The sequence below is a fragment of the Carya illinoinensis genome, chromosome 12 (assembly GCF_018687715.1).
Source record: "Carya illinoinensis cultivar Pawnee chromosome 12, C.illinoinensisPawnee_v1, whole genome shotgun sequence".
NCBI lineage: Eukaryota > Viridiplantae > Streptophyta > Magnoliopsida > Fagales > Juglandaceae > Carya > Carya illinoinensis.
In genome coordinates, this window is record NC_056763.1 from 30,156,281 (window position 1) to 30,171,608 (window position 15,328).

The 15,328-nt window shown below is 34.3% G+C and overlaps 2 protein-coding genes and 1 long non-coding RNA gene across 3 annotated transcripts; 1 reads left to right on the plus strand and 2 right to left on the minus strand.

The window, feature by feature from the left end:
- Positions 1-145: 145 nt before the first annotated feature.
- Positions 146-3,978, minus strand: LOC122289552 (adenylyltransferase and sulfurtransferase MOCS3). The gene is made up of 7 exons (XM_043096673.1): positions 3,303-3,978; positions 3,037-3,115; positions 2,764-2,802; positions 2,425-2,533; positions 1,899-2,017; positions 1,031-1,147; positions 146-768 (listed from the first exon to the last, which is right to left on the minus strand). Exons 1-7 carry the CDS (start codon positions 3,851-3,853, stop codon positions 376-378), a joined length of 1,407 nt encoding a protein of 468 aa, XP_042952607.1. The 5' UTR covers positions 3,854-3,978; the 3' UTR covers positions 146-375.
- Positions 3,979-4,889: 911 nt separating this feature from the next.
- On the minus strand, positions 4,890-8,297 carry LOC122289553 (small ubiquitin-related modifier 1-like). The gene is made up of 3 exons (XM_043096674.1): positions 8,040-8,297; positions 5,249-5,398; positions 4,890-5,121 (listed from the first exon to the last, which is right to left on the minus strand). Exons 1-3 carry the CDS (start codon positions 8,118-8,120, stop codon positions 5,056-5,058), a joined length of 297 nt encoding a protein of 98 aa, XP_042952608.1. The 5' UTR covers positions 8,121-8,297; the 3' UTR covers positions 4,890-5,055.
- Positions 8,298-10,456: 2,159 nt separating this feature from the next.
- On the plus strand, positions 10,457-12,642 carry LOC122289108. The gene is made up of 2 exons (XR_006236114.1): positions 10,457-11,066; positions 12,316-12,642. It is a non-coding gene; the product is annotated as an uncharacterized LOC122289108 (long non-coding RNA).
- Positions 12,643-15,328: the final 2,686 nt, after the last annotated feature.

Below are 15,328 nucleotides of genomic sequence, written 5' to 3' on the forward strand. Positions count from 1 at the left end.
TTCCGGCAAAAGGAAAATGGAAAAGGAAAGGGAGAAATTCGTTGAGATTCTCTCACTTGCGGGTTTTCTTGAATGGCTCTGAACTGAAAATGAATCGGCTAAAATGCCATCCAAAAATTGCCTTCACGCACAGACAACACAGAAGGAGAGAAACACCAGTACAAGATTTCCCTTGCCGCCAAAATGACTACTTAGTAAAAACTACAGGCATTCCAAGCTTATTGTTATGCAAAACTGATAGCAATAAATACATAGAAACCTTGGCCAATAATGTTTTTTTTTTTTTTTTAAAAAAAAAAAGAAAGTGTAGAAGCAAAACCTGAAGACCAAGTTTACACTAATGACAGTTCACACGTCATACCGCAGACATGCCAACTAATAGGTCGGGAAGTTGGGATCCACGTCTTGGGCCCAGGACTCCAGACCCCCGAGAATGTCCCTTGCTGAAGTGAAGCCCGTCTTGTGCAGATACTGAACAGCCCTCTGAGAATCATTACCCCTTCTACAAATTACATATAACTGGGCACGCGAACCAGAACCGACACCCTTGCGCTCTTCCTCTTCCTTTAGAGCCGAAGAAATTTCATGCAACCTAGCCTCCAAACTAGGAAGTGGAATGTTTAGGGAGTTGGGAAGAGAAACAATCTTGAAATGATGTGCTGGTCGGACATCCACCAAAACATGTGCATCCCCGTTGACAACCCTATCATGATACTCTTTACTGCTGATTCTAGAATCTGCCTGGAGCAAGTTTAACTTCAAAGGTGACTGCATCAAGTTTTAAATAGCATTTTTGTAAGTCATATCAGAAAGAGGTTTTTTTTTTTTTTTGCCGCTGGGGGGGGGGGGGGGGGGGGGGGGGGATCCTGCCCTCTGCAGCCGCACAGACACAGTGAAGTGTGAAGTATGCCGAATTTAATCCAATTACATTCAGCGGAACATCCACTTCTTGGGAAATGATAAACTTTAATGGAACAAAGCTCAATAAATTCAAACTAAACAGAAGACAGGAGATAGAAAGTTTAACTACCGGAGACAGTGGAGACTGAGTAAACTTCTCATAATCAAACTCTTGAAACTCCTGCTGAGTGAATGTTGCATTTTCTCCACAAGCTTTGCACTGCAATGACCTTCCTCTAATCTTCACCTGTAATGTAATTCAAATATGAGTATACAAATATAGTTTTTTGATCAGTACAAATATATAAAACAACAGAGCTAAAAATAGAGACAAAATGAGAGAACATGAACTGAGCCCGCTTAAAAGTGGAAACCTAAATCAACTCCCATCACATCGAAGCAACTCTGGCTTTAGTCATGGCTAATCTAGAAAAATAACGTCTTCTTAACATCATAGATCATGTTGACAAAAACCAGATGATGATATCATGGAGGCAATCTTTTGTCAAGGTTAAAAATGCCTGCCTCTACTAGTGTCTAACATAAACAATTGAGGCAATAAAGAATATCAAGGGCAATACAAAATGAAAAGGAAAAAACTCCACTTTCTTAGCAAGTCAATTTCAGATTGCCTAATGAGAACTCTGTCCAGGCTGTAAGATTTTCAATGATTCTTATCCTTTGCAATCTTATTTTCCTTTTTATAGGATGAAATCAGTAAAGAAGCAAGATCCAACAATTTTCTATTAATTTCCAGAAATTTGAATTCACTTATAGGTGAATGCTTTTTGTATCTGAAGCCCTCTCCAAACAAATGCTCACAACTGTAGCCCATCTTCTATGGACTGAACAAACCACAGTGATGCCCTTTTGGGGCTTCAGTTTTATCTCACATAACCTTCCTGTTACAGGAGAGTTAAATTTATATCTGACAACTTAGCAAGGAGGAATGTCAATAGCTGGAACAAACTTTCAAAGGTATAGAACATAAAACATACAATACGAATCCGTGCTGCTAGGGCATCAAATAGAAGCATCCGTCCCGCGAGTGGTTCGCCAACCACACTTGCAATTTTAATAGCCTCAAGAGCTTGGAGACAGCCAATGATACCGGGAACTGAAAATAGATAATGATTAAAAAAAATATGGCATTAGAATTAAGCATCAAACAAAAGAGCAGAGAGACCACTAATGTTCCAAGATTTTCCTTATATTCAAAAGTGGCACATTACAGCACATTCCAAGCTTACATTGTTTATTTGTCATTTTCCTATTATCCTATTTTCAAATCTTTACCCATTTTCGTCCTGGTTATAGTGATTCCTTATGTGAACTAATAAAGCTAACGATATTTTCAATCCTCACCAACATCCAAGAAATTTTACAGTGCAACTCTCGGAATTTTCACACTGAATAGGAAATATATAATTCTGATACAAGCTTGGATTTTGACATTAATGTAGATAGATTGCATGCTAGTAATGTAAAATTCCCTCCCTAGAATACAACAAGCCGTCAACTCACCTACTCCTAGAACACCACTGTCGGCACATCTTTGACATGCTGTTGTAGGAGGTGGAGTTGGGAATAGGCATCGATAGCATGGACCGCCATTGTAATTGTAAACTGTGAGCTATACAATGAATTTGATCATCTAGTTATGCTTGGAATTTTTTTCTTTGATAAGTAAGAGGTAAATTTTATTCATACGAATGAAATAGGCACAGTCTCTGTACAAAAGATATGCTTGGAATTTAAGCAGCGTTATTCATGCCAAAACTTAAATGTACAGTACAACCAAGTATTAAACTTTGTTTGCTTTTAGGGGAAAAAACGTATGACTTTTGTTGCTGCATGGCATACCTGCCCTTCCAATCCCAGAGCAGCACCAGATACAAGAGGCTGCATACACACCAAAGCAATTAATACTCGAAAGGAGAAAGAATAAGTTCACAAGTCTAACTCTCCTACCAATACAAGCATGACTCTCAATAGGAATACGTGTAAAACCATAACAGCGTACCATTCTTACACACACGAAGCGCCATCGAGCCTTACGGAAAATCAAATATATATATTTTTTATAAGTATTACGGGAAATCAAATATAAGTACGGTAGTAAGCTAAATAGATTACCTTTCCTAATACCACACAGCAATCACTTATCATGTATCGGCTGGGAGCATTGTCTGTTGCATCCACTATTACATCGTATCTTTGAAAATGTCGTCAGTCACGGAAACTAAACAATTTCAAAGAGGGATTGAATAAGTAAAGAATAAAGCGAAACCGATATATACGTAGACACGATCATTTATATATGTAAAAATATATTGCCGTTAGCATTGATATTTGTATCCATTTCATTTGCATTCACCTAATTCATCAATAAAAAAGGATACTTGCTGAAAATTCCCAACGCATTGGACGTGCGTAATGCTTCGTGGTGTTCCACAATTTGAACGGTAGAGTTGACGGAGCGACAAGCGGCGGCAGCGGATTTGACTTTTGGCTGGCCGATGAAAGCTTCGGTGTGGATAATCTGCCGGTGCATATTATTGAGCTCGACGACGTCGTGATCCACAATGCCCAAGCGGCCAACGCCACATGCGGCGAGGTATAGAAGGGCCGGAGATCCCAAGCCTCCGGCTCCGACCACCAGAACCGAAGACTTTAGGAGGTTTGACTGTGCTTGGACCCCGAAGGACGGGAGCAAGAGGTGCCGGCTGTACCGGTGGATCATCTCCGGGGTAAGGTAGTGAGCATGATGACCGTTGAGGTGGGAATTATCGATGGTCGAGATCGAATGGTGGGAGCCGTTGGGGACGGAGTCGTTTAGGAGGTTTATTTGGTGGAGCTGGGATTCAAGAGCTGAGATTCGGCGGTCTATATCTGATTTTGAAGCTCTGAGAGATTGGAGCTCGTGGAGGATCCTAGAGGCATCGGATTCCATTGGCGGCTACTGGGAGTCCTGAGAACCGACTAGGATCGAAGCGACGGTAACGCGAAAAATCGCAAAAACCCTAACCAGGGGGTTTGGGAGCTTGGGGTTTGGAGTGGTAGCCGCCACCTCAGCGTTGGACTGACTATATATAACGGTACATATGTCACAATATTTTATAATAATATTTTAAAATGAGATTATTTTTATATACTATATTTTTATTGAATATATTTATTATTATTAGTGTGATAAAAATAAGATGACGGTATAAAATTTTCCATATTTTTAATTTTAGAGCAGAAGTTTGGTGCAGGATCAAGGTTGTTTAGTTGGTTTGATTAATTTTTTTAATATATAATTAATTAATTATATCAATAAAGTGTACAAAAAATTGTAAATAAAAAATTTTCCGTTTAAAAGGTTCTGTTACTTTCACGTCCGTCTAGCCTGCTAGTCAGGCCTAGTGAAAGGGGTCTCTAACAGGAGAAAGCTTCTTCCCCTTATCTTTCATTTTACTACTTACGACCATCCTGGCCAAGCCCTTAGCACTTTAACAACATATGTACGCAAGTCCATCAAGGTTAGTACCTACGCTTCATTTTCCTGGTAATTCTTTGGTCGGAATCCCTGAATATAGTAGTTCCAACAAGGCTAATATGTCATTTAAGATGTTAGAAAGAGAGAACCAACCAGTTAGGTAAGCACAAGCACTAACACACTACGCGGTGACCTTTCCCGGTGTTGCTTCATATTGGAATTATCATATTCTCAAAGCGTGTCATCTGTCATGGCCTGAAGTCCACAGAGTTAAAGCTAAGCACGAAAGGAAAACCGTATCAAGCCTTTGACAGTTGAAGAGTTTAAAAAGATGGCTGAAGAAAAGCTCCGGTCCAAGCTTTGGGCGTCTGTCAAGTGCAACTCCGAGGAGCGTGAAAAGGGGAGACGAAGCACCATGGAGATAACTGATCCGATTTAGTTCGGGTTATGCATTTCAGCTTTCATATATCAAGTTCTACCCGAGCAATATAAAGAAGTAAATAATAAATACTGAAACAACACTCTTTTGAAATTAACAAGACAGCCCATTGTAATTCAGAGAAAGGCCGGTTCGTCAGTAGATAACTGATGATTACATTTCCAAACAGCGTCTTCTAGATATGCTAAATCTATTTATATTTCTCTCCTACTGGAGAAACAGCCTAACAAACCCTTTAGGCAACAGCACCTCCTGTTTGGTGCAGCATGGCATCTATCTCATCTCCATCCTCCATTTCCAGCTGCAGGAAAAAGAATTAAAAAAAAAAAAACGTGGTAAGTTTAAAACTAGTGGCTCGAGCAAAGGCACCCACATACAACACCCAATAGCATGCCCACCGGCGCAGAGAGAGAGAGAGAGAGAGAAACCTCGTCTGGAGTTTGTTCTGCTCGGAGGCGACGGCCATCAAATAAGAATGCAATTGAGTTGAACTCCACTGACTGGCGATCACAATAAGCATTCATAAGCTTCTTCAGTTGAGTGCTCCTCTTAATCCTGAAAAATACTTCATTCCCATCCTACAAAATAAAAAATATAACACGAACGAAATTAACGTGTAGAACATAACATATTCACATACCTCCATGCTTTACTCCTAAACCATAGGTGCATCAATATATAAACAAAAAAACTGCATTAAACATTGGGCTGTTGTAAAGATAAGAGGGTGCAATCCCTCTTAAAGTGCATTATTTTTTAACCCCTGCACATTCCTTAAACTTATCACCTAGACATGATAAGCTGTCAAGATGCAGATGCAAGCCTATCCCAAGTACATAAATAGTTTAATATACATTGCCTACATCCATTAAAAAGGCTTCTGGTGCTTATCCCCAGTACATTGAAGAGCAAAGCTGTCAAGATGCAGATGCAAGCCTATCCAGTACTACTCAACATGGTATTGCCAAATTTAACATTAACATGTAATCGATAATTTTCCATCATGTTAACATAAAAATCTTACAATTGTCCAAGACCTGCTTCCACCAACTGTCCTCTATAAAGTAATCAGCATGTACTTTGATTACTGCCCTTTTTCATAATATTAAAGTGTATTTTATGCCCTGAGCACAAAAGCTATGATAGACCAAACGAAAACGAAGCCTCCATGATTTGCTTGAGAAAAATCTTTCTCGACTAGAAAAATTTGTTCTTGCTTTCCCCCAGCACTTCTACATCGACATTTTGAACCCCCAAGTACAGATGCAAGATGATAAGCTGTCAAGATGCAGATGCAAGCCTATCCCAAGTACATAAATAGTTTAATATATATTGCCTAAATCCATAAAAAAAGGCTTCTGGTGCTTATACCCAGTACATTGAAGAGCAAAGCTGTCAAGATGCAGATGCAAGCCTATCCAGTACTACTCAACATGGTATTGCCGAATTTAACATTAACATGTAATCGATAATTTTCCATCATGTTATGATAAAGATCTTACAATTTTCCAGGACCTGCTTCCACCAACTGTCCTCTATAAAGTAATCAGCATGTACTTTGATTACTACACTTTTTCATATTATTAAAGTATATTTTATGCCCTGAGCACAGCACAAAAAATATGATAGACCAAACGAAAAGTAAGCCTCCATGATTTGCTTGACAAAAATCTTTATTGACTGGAAAAATTTGTTCTTGCTTTCCCCCAGCACTTCCACATTGACATTTTGAACCCCCCCCCCCCCCCCCCCCCCCCCCCCCCCCCCCCCAAAAAAAAAAAAAATTCATAAAGTATGCTAGCAATAAATGAAGTGTGGCCTTACCACAAGTCAATCATGAAGTGGAAAGTCCAATGGATAAGTATGACTCACTTAGGAGCAAGCACATAGGTGTTGTCTCATTCTCTTTTCTTTATTTAGGTAAGTATCTGATTCTCGTATAACAACACACAAATATTATTTCAGAGATCCAAGTAAGATAAATCTGCTGTGACAGGAATGAGCTTCCAGGACACCAAATACACACATTGCAATTTGTAATAGAATCTTATAAGATTGTCTTCCAGCATCAAGAATATGATTTATTGGCATTCGTGTCTGTCAATATTAATGACGTGGGAACACACGATTTAATGTGATTTTTCTTCAAATTATCAACATTACTACTGATCAGGACTACCAAGGATTGTAATAGTTCAAATCAAAACGATGGAAATGATAGAATTCCATTTTGTAAAGGAAAGCACTTTAGCAATAAAGGAATTACACAAAAGTAAACACACAAACTGATGTGGCTTGATATAGTACGTCAGTCTGTAAAGTTACTTTTATTATAAAGTAAATCTAATGGATTTCATGAAGTCACATCAGTTTATAAATTTATTTTGTGTAATCTCTTTGTATATTTAACAGTTCTCGTGCGGGTAAACAAAGGTCATAAAGGGGGTATATAGCAATATCCTCACAAGATATAATTACGTCACAAGATATAATTATGTGAAAATTGATAAAGAAAGGTGACGGATGCCCAAACTTATTCTGGAATGAATATCCAATAGAGCGATTAGAAACAGATGGATCTCTAAGAAACACCACAAACAATGCGACAGGAAAGAGGTGATAAAATCCATATAAGGAACTATAACACAAGCAGGAAAAAAAAAAAAAAAAAACATATATGTAGGTAAATTATAAAAACAAATGTGAATGTAACAGAAGATCAGCAATATATTGAAAATAAATACCAACACTAACTTTGTTACATATTACTCATTGACCAAAAAAATGACAAAACCATTCACAAAAACCATACAAAATGAGTTAAATCTGCGAAATCAAACCCATAAAGCTAAAAGCCCGTCTTACTATATTCGCAAGAATCTGCTTTTGGTAAACTAAACAGCAGATATTCATGGCCAACATAGCATTTACAAACAGAACAAAAATCACAAAATCAGCTCTAAAAAAGCATAAATTACTGTCTTTTTAAAATTTTAAAAATAATAACATAATTATTTTTAAAAAAACGTATAAAATTTCTCCCTTTTTCCCTTACAAATAAAAATGATTGATATCAAAATTTGTAAACAAAACGAGGTATCATATGGATCTAAAAACTCATAAATTAAGAAAAGAAAACAAAGCCCTAGTAATGTTTTTTCTATCGTAAACGCAATTGAATAACGGATAGATTAAAAGAGATATAGAATCACGAGAGACCTGTCCCTTGACTTTGAGATTGATGTGCGCCGACTGATCGGTGGGCTTCTTGTCCTCCTCCTGGTTCGTGACACCAGACATTTTTCGGTTTCGGTATCCGACTTCTCGATCTGAAACCCGACTTGAATTGAAAGGTCCACCACCTCCAAGTCTCCAACTCCAAGGGCTTCTCAGTTCTTTCTCCCTGGCTGGCTAACGAGTCGCCGACCCTACTTTTCTTACTTAAAAGAACAAAAAATAAAAAAAAAAACAAAGAGTGTCTACATGGGGTATTTGGGAGATGAAATCGAACGGACTCAACGTCACTAATTTTAAACATCGCCACTTAAAAGCGGGCGCTTTCGAAACGTCGTCAGATTTAACGTGTTGGGATATAACAACTTTTAAAAAGAATCATCGAGAATATTGAACATTATGGCATAGAATAATAATTGGTGCCTATTCAACAATATGGACAGTTCCGTGGTCTATTTTTTAAAGGTTAATATTATATATGATGTAATATATTTATTATTATTTGATAATAAAAAATTATTTAATAATAATAAATATATCATGTCTTACTTAATAAAATGTAAATAAGACGATAATATAATGTATAGAATATTCTTTTTTGAGGCATAAAATAAATTAAAAAATCTGAACCGCTCAACTTCTCATTTGGTTAATTAATAGAACTTGGTTACCATGCAGCCCAACGGTAATGCTGGTCTTGTCGCTCAAACATATTTTTTTCATATATTTAAATATTTTTAAAAAATAAAAAAAATACTTCAAAATATTTAAAATTACTCCTTTAATTATTGAGTAAAATAAAATTACCAGCGGTCAACTAAATCGATCAAGCCAGGCAGCATAGAGGCTTTTCCTTGATTAATATGAACCTGAATATACTAATCAACTCCCGTACACGTTTTCAAAAAAAAAAAAAACTCCCGTACACGATTTTGTCACGCGATAGACCAAAATTATCAACCTTTGTTTGTATTTTTTGTTTTCAAAAAGGATCATTAAATATTAAAACTTTAACGATTTACCCTTTGATGATTTCGCTAATTGTTGACCATTAAGAAAGTGTTAATTAATTTATAGATGAAGTTAGATGAGCTATTAATGTAGTACTTGGGTTGTACTATTTCAGTAAGCCGATCAGTTTGAATGCTTAAAACTCTCATATTCCCTTAAATTATAAACGAAAAAATTATACAAATTTTGTAGGATGTGGTCACACACACACAACACAAATCTTTAGGTTCGGTTTGACTGTTTAGATTTTTTATCTTAAACATAAAATTCTCATCTCATCATTATAACTTTCTTAAATCTTTATAAAAAAATATTAAACAATTTAACTTTTTTTTAACTTTTTCAAATTTTAATAAAATAATAATATTAAAATATAATATTTTAATATTTAATTTTAAAATTTAAAATTCTCATTTAAAAAATCTCAGTGATCAAACAGAATCTTACAGTGTTCGCATCAAAATTACCAGTACAGCTAGCAAGCCAACCTTCAGATTTGTGGGTCAGCTGCGGTGGGGGCCAACCCACGACGTGGTCAAGGACACTTGGATTGCTTTCTTACTAGTTAAGGGAGTTGGGGAATTCATCACTTTTTTAAATTTTTTTAAAAATATAAAAAAATCTTTACAATTATTTAGGCTCAAATTACTCTTAATAAAAAATTCTATACACTATATTATTATTATATATATATTTTATTAAATAAGATATGACATATTTATTATTATTAAATAATTTTTTATTACATAATTCTTTATTATTAAATAGTGATAAATACGACATATCATATATAGTAAAATGTAAGTGAGATAGTGATATGATGTATAGCACTACTCTTAATAAGTTTTTTGTTTCTTTAATTTCTCTTTTAGGTATTTTTTAAACATTCTTAATTATTAAAAAATAAAATAAAATTTCACTGATAATTACTTTTTTAGTTATTAAAAAAATTTAAATAATAAAAATATATGAATGAACATATTTGATATAAATACTATCATTTTCCTTCTTATATATATCCGGACCCAACGTGACTTCTGCACTTTTAGATGCAAATATGAGTCCCAATCCGATTTATCGACTCTAAACCAGGCAGGCAATTGCATTATATGGTGTAAAGGGTTCTCAAAATTTCAGATGCACCAAATTGTTACTTTTTTTTTTTTTTTAATGAATCATGGTTTTGCTGGATATCAATGCAAGCCTTCCAATAAAGGTACGAATTACAACCAGAACATATATTCCCATTGAATGTAAAGTACTTGTTTGGTTAATTAATATGTAGGCGTCAATGAGGCATGTACGTTACTTCCATCACCCGAAAACTCCTTCCCGTTCTCAGACGAACCCGGCCGGCTGAGAAAAGAAAGAAAGAAACATGCATGGTAGTTAATCCTTCCTAATCTATGTTAAAACTAAGAGAATTCAAATGCACAGCAGGTGTTTGTGAAAAAGTCTTACAGAATATTTTGCTCTTGAATAATCTCATTTCGTTCACAATATTTCCTCGCTCACATTTCCAATGTATTCCAGTACAATATATAGACTTTTACATCACAGAATTGTCAGAGAACAACCATAAAGCTTTCAGAAATGCTACTCCCACTGCTCAATCCTGCCGCTTGACATGGAAAGCCCACGTGGCCTGATATTTAAATAATAAAAACACAAAATTTGAAAACAATCTTCTTCTCTCCTCTCATCGATTTTTCTTCCTCTCTCCCAAACCCATCGTATGAATCAATTTTTCTTCAAATCCCATCGTCTGCAACCCAAACTCATCGAGTTTTCTTCTAATCCCAGCAAGCCAAACCCATTTACGTTTTTGTTGGAATCCCATCGTCCGTGACTCCGCAAGCCATCCCAGTTCCTTCTAAGAATCCACATCGTCTTCCTCGACATTGTAGAAGAAGCCTTCCCATCATTCTCTCCTCCACATCATTATCCTTATACACAGAAAATGCTCATAGATGGAGTCGCCCGCTACTGAGCCTCATAGAGGTGATTTTTTAAAATATTTTACCCTTTTATATTTTTGGAGTTGTCATTTCTTAATGTCTTTCTGCTGGGTTTATTTTTTTGAGTTCTATGAATAATATGCATGAACATTTGCATATTATTCAAGCTAGTTGTTGCTAAGAAGAGAATGCATGAACATTTGCCATCTTTAGGCTTCTATTTGCATTATGAGCACACACTCTTTGATGAAATGTCTCTGTTTTGCACATTGTAATTTTGGGGTTGGCCTTTGAGAGTGTTTGTGCCAATTCGTGTTTGAGAGGGTTTGGCATTTTTGTTCAAGAATACCAATCAATCGGGCCGATTCTTTAAAGGCATTTATTGATTTATTCATCGCAATTAGTGGTTTGAATTTGTTGTATTACTATATAGAGTTACTGTTGGATTTCGGCCATGCCAATTCCCGTGTACTATACTCTTCTTGCTTGCTATAAAACTTGTACGATTGTCTGGCTTAAGTATTTATTTGTAATCAAGGTTTTGGTTGGTTGATATTGGAGGAATAGGTTGTATTGCTCCCGTAAAAGTGCCAGGGGTTTAATATTTTTCTGAGATAATCTGCAAAAAATGAAACCAGGGGTTAATTCCTACATTACTATTTTTTTTTTATATCTATGATATTGAAAATTTTGATCTTGCTATCCATGCTAATTTAAGGCATTCATTTGCCTCTCTTGTGGAGATTAAGGCTTACAGTTGAAGTACTATCATATGCATTGTTTGATTAATAATTTGCTGCTTCCAGTTTAGAAAATATCTTATCTTTGTAATTGAATTGAATTATTCCCTTTTAGACAGGTTTTGCAACTGATTATTCCCTTTTAGACACGGTTTTGCAACTGATTATATGTGATGTCAACCATCTGGCTCTTATGAAATCGAGTTTATTTTGCAATTACCATGTCGGAGCATTCAGTTTTATATTTATCATTTATCCTTCTCATTAGTTTGACACAATATTGGTGGTGTGGTGGAGCTAATACAATCCCAACGTAAGTTTATGCTTGTGATTCCTTTTTACCTTACTCTATACTATTCTTAATTACATTCCAATCGCGTACTAATTTAATTGGTCATTATTGCTTTTTGGCATGGATCTATACAATTATTTCGGGTTCCAATCCTGTACTGAATAAATTAATCATGAGTAAACTTCCTTATTGGCATTAAGTTTTTGTTGGGCATCTATATATAGAATCCCGAGTTTTTCATCATTTGCTTTTCTTTTCAGTGAATTGTTCACTTCTAAAGCCCATATTGGTCGTCATTTTCAATTTGGGATCAGCTTATGCTACTTCTGGTATAAATAATTTCTTTTGGTTGCTACTGGAATCTGAGGTGAAAGCTGCCAATCTATACAGATCACGCGCTTGTAAATTGTCAGGAATTCATATTTCTATAAAGCAAACTGTTTTCATTTGTTACTCGTTTTTAGAATAAACCATGGAGCATTGGAGCATTTATATGCGGTAAGCACAGATGTTGTTTGGATATATGATGACTTGTATAATTTAAAATATTTTATCACTTTTTAATTTTTAACTTCAGTTTAATTTTATTTATTTTTGTTGATTTTAGACTTTGTTATTGTCATTAAATTTTATTTCAAATTTAAAGGAAATGAAAATCTAAATTTTAGATGTCTATTGTCTTTTTATTTAAATGAAGATTTATCCGAATATAAAAGTTGGTCATCAATATTATTTTGGGGATAAAGATCAAGATGAATTTTTAGAGAAAAATAGAAGTAGATTTTTAAATAAAATTAAAGAATAGCAGATTTTTTTTTAAAAGAGAGAAGAATGGAAGTAGTTGATAAGGTAGAATTTCGAAGTAGAGAGAGAGAGAGAGAGAGAGAGAGAGAGAGGAGATTTTGAAGTAGATATTCGGTGATATGGAATAACAGATAATTTTGAAAAAAATCATTCGACGTTAATTTTTTTTTTCTAGTGTTCATTTTCTTTCATTCTTTTCAAAAAAATTGTGGTAAATTTATTTATGTTAAATTTAACTTTTAAGATGAATTAATTTTTTTTATTATAGGAAAATGATATAATCTAATTTTAAATTATGCTTATTTATCTATGCTAATTTAAAGTAATTATATTTGATATTTGTCTGATTTATCTTGAGTTTATTGCTTCTAATTGAATGTTATTAATTAAATAATTTTGATTATGTGATTTGCTATCGAAATAGGAAAGTATAGGATAGATTTTAGATATTTCTGCATAGGTTAATATAAAGATCGAGAGATTTATATAAATCTATGTAGTATTAAAATTATTGGTCTTAATGTTTTATTACTTTTTAATTTGCATACTCTTGTATAAAATGATGAACAAGAATATTTCTAATTGATTATCGAAACAAGCTTTTAGATAAGTTGGAGATTTGCTAACAAACAGAGATAATTAAATTAAATTAATTAGATGAGTAAGGTATAGTGAATGATTGGGTGAAATCAATTTCCTCGAAGTTTTCTTTCTTATTAATTTGATCTTCGAACAACAATTTTCTTTTCCTTTAAATATTTTATTTGAATTGATTTTATTTCAAATTGCAATTACAATTTTAGTGACTTTTTTTAAATAAAGTCGAGATTAATATAATTTCGATATTTGTCAAAAATAAGTTATTAATCATTGAGGATGATACTCTTATTATCACTTTACTATAAAATAACGATACTATGCACTTATAGTTTTATACCGATTAATATCGGAGCACACTTTAAATGCCAACCCCAATTTATGACAAGATTCGATATTGCTTAATAGAAATCTGTCATCCAGTAGTATGTATGGATGGTAGTATCTTTTTTCCCTTTCTAAGTTTTCCTTGTTCGTTTTGTTAATTGATCAGGTGTTGGTTAAATGAGGTGGTTTTATGTTTTGGTTGTATGCATGTTTTCCTTAACGTTAAAAAATCCCAAAAATGCATGGATGGTATAATTGGAGCTTGTGCATGCTAAAAACAAAGTCAAGTGGGATTGAGATGGAGAGGGCAGGAGTAGAGACAGCCCAATATAAACTGGTTTGTCTTCATCGAAGTAGACATATTTCCTGGTAAAATGCATGTAGGAGCCTTCATCGAAGTAGACATATTTCCTAGTCAAATGCATGTTGGAGCCAGTGGAGGTTTGTTCTAAAGTGGAAAAACAAATTAAATGAGTAAAAAAGGCCTTATACACGGGATGGATGTAACAGCTCGCTAGAAATTCAATTGTGAAATTTCTATTAACTTTAAAAACCTTGTAAAAATTTCATAAGTTTTCACGAATCCATTAATCGTATAGGTTTTTGTTTAACTACAAAGTTAGTGTTATTATTTACTATGGTATCAGAAGTGTGTTTTTGATTATTGGAGATAGTTAGAAGTGTCAAAATGTATTATGGTTTGTGCCATTAGACTCGGAGGGTTATTTAAAGTCTTATGGCGCAATAACATTTTTTCATATTTTCGGACAAAACGTCTATTCAAAACTGTAGATATTATTGGATAAAAAGAAATATCTTGAGGTAATTTTCATGAATATTATTGGGTAAAAATATTTTGAGTTGATTTTTATAAATATTATTAGATAAAAATATCTTAAGTTGATTTTTTGTAGATACTATTGGATAGAATACTATGAGATAATCTTTTATAAATATTTTGGGTAGGAGAAAACTACACTCAACTCTCAACTCCAGCCTCATCTCTTCCATATCTCATCCATAAGTATCTCCAGCCACCTCTCCCCACGAAATTATCTTCATTTACACTTTCCATTGAAAGAATATCAAACACTTTCTCGGACAGCTTTTAGGAGGTATTTTGCACACCCATTTCGAAACTTTTGTAAGTGTTTTATCATAAAGTCTCCTTCATATAAGTTGTTCCTTTTTTAGTCTAGTTTACATGGATATCTTATTTGCCCCATTTGAAGATCATTTGGTCAGTCAAATATTATGTAAACTATAGAAAGGTCATTCTGGGAGATAAATTGGAGAATATATTATAGTTTGGAGTTTTTGACCAAGCTAATAGATAGATATTGGTCCGAAATTTTTATGGAGTATTGTTAACATGTATATGTGACTATTGGTTGAGGATTTTTGCATGATTAAAGGTTTTGATGAAAGATTTTCTTAGATTTAGAAACTTAGAAACTAGAAGAAGAAAAACAGTTTCTGTTTTGAGAAAGTTTAACTCTTTGGTGGTCTAAACCTATTCTAATGACTTTAATAATTTTATTGGAG

What these genes read in the sequence shown, in the direction of transcription:
- LOC122289552 (XM_043096673.1), bottom strand. Translation starts at nt 3,853, where the DNA reads ATGGAATCCGATGCCTCTAGGATCCTCCACGAGCTCCAATCTCTCAGA. An exon ending in TAGCAGCACGGATTCGTATT is followed by an intron (nt 1,148 to 1,898) that starts GTATGTTTTATG and finishes ATTACATTACAG; the next exon opens with GTGAAGATTAGAGGAAGGTC. An exon ending in CTCAGTCTCCACTGTCTCCG is followed by an intron (nt 769 to 1,030) that starts GTAGTTAAACTT and finishes AACTTGATGCAG; the next exon opens with TCACCTTTGAAGTTAAACTT.
- LOC122289553 (XM_043096674.1), bottom strand. Translation starts at nt 8,120, where the DNA reads ATGTCTGGTGTCACGAACCAGGAGGAGGACAAGAAGCCCACCGATCAG. An exon ending in ATCTCAAAGTCAAGGGACAG is followed by an intron (nt 5,399 to 8,039) that starts GTCTCTCGTGAT and finishes TTTATTTTGTAG; the next exon opens with GATGGGAATGAAGTATTTTT. An exon ending in CAGAACAAACTCCAGACGAG is followed by an intron (nt 5,122 to 5,248) that starts GTTTCTCTCTCT and finishes TTTTTCCTGCAG; the next exon opens with CTGGAAATGGAGGATGGAGA.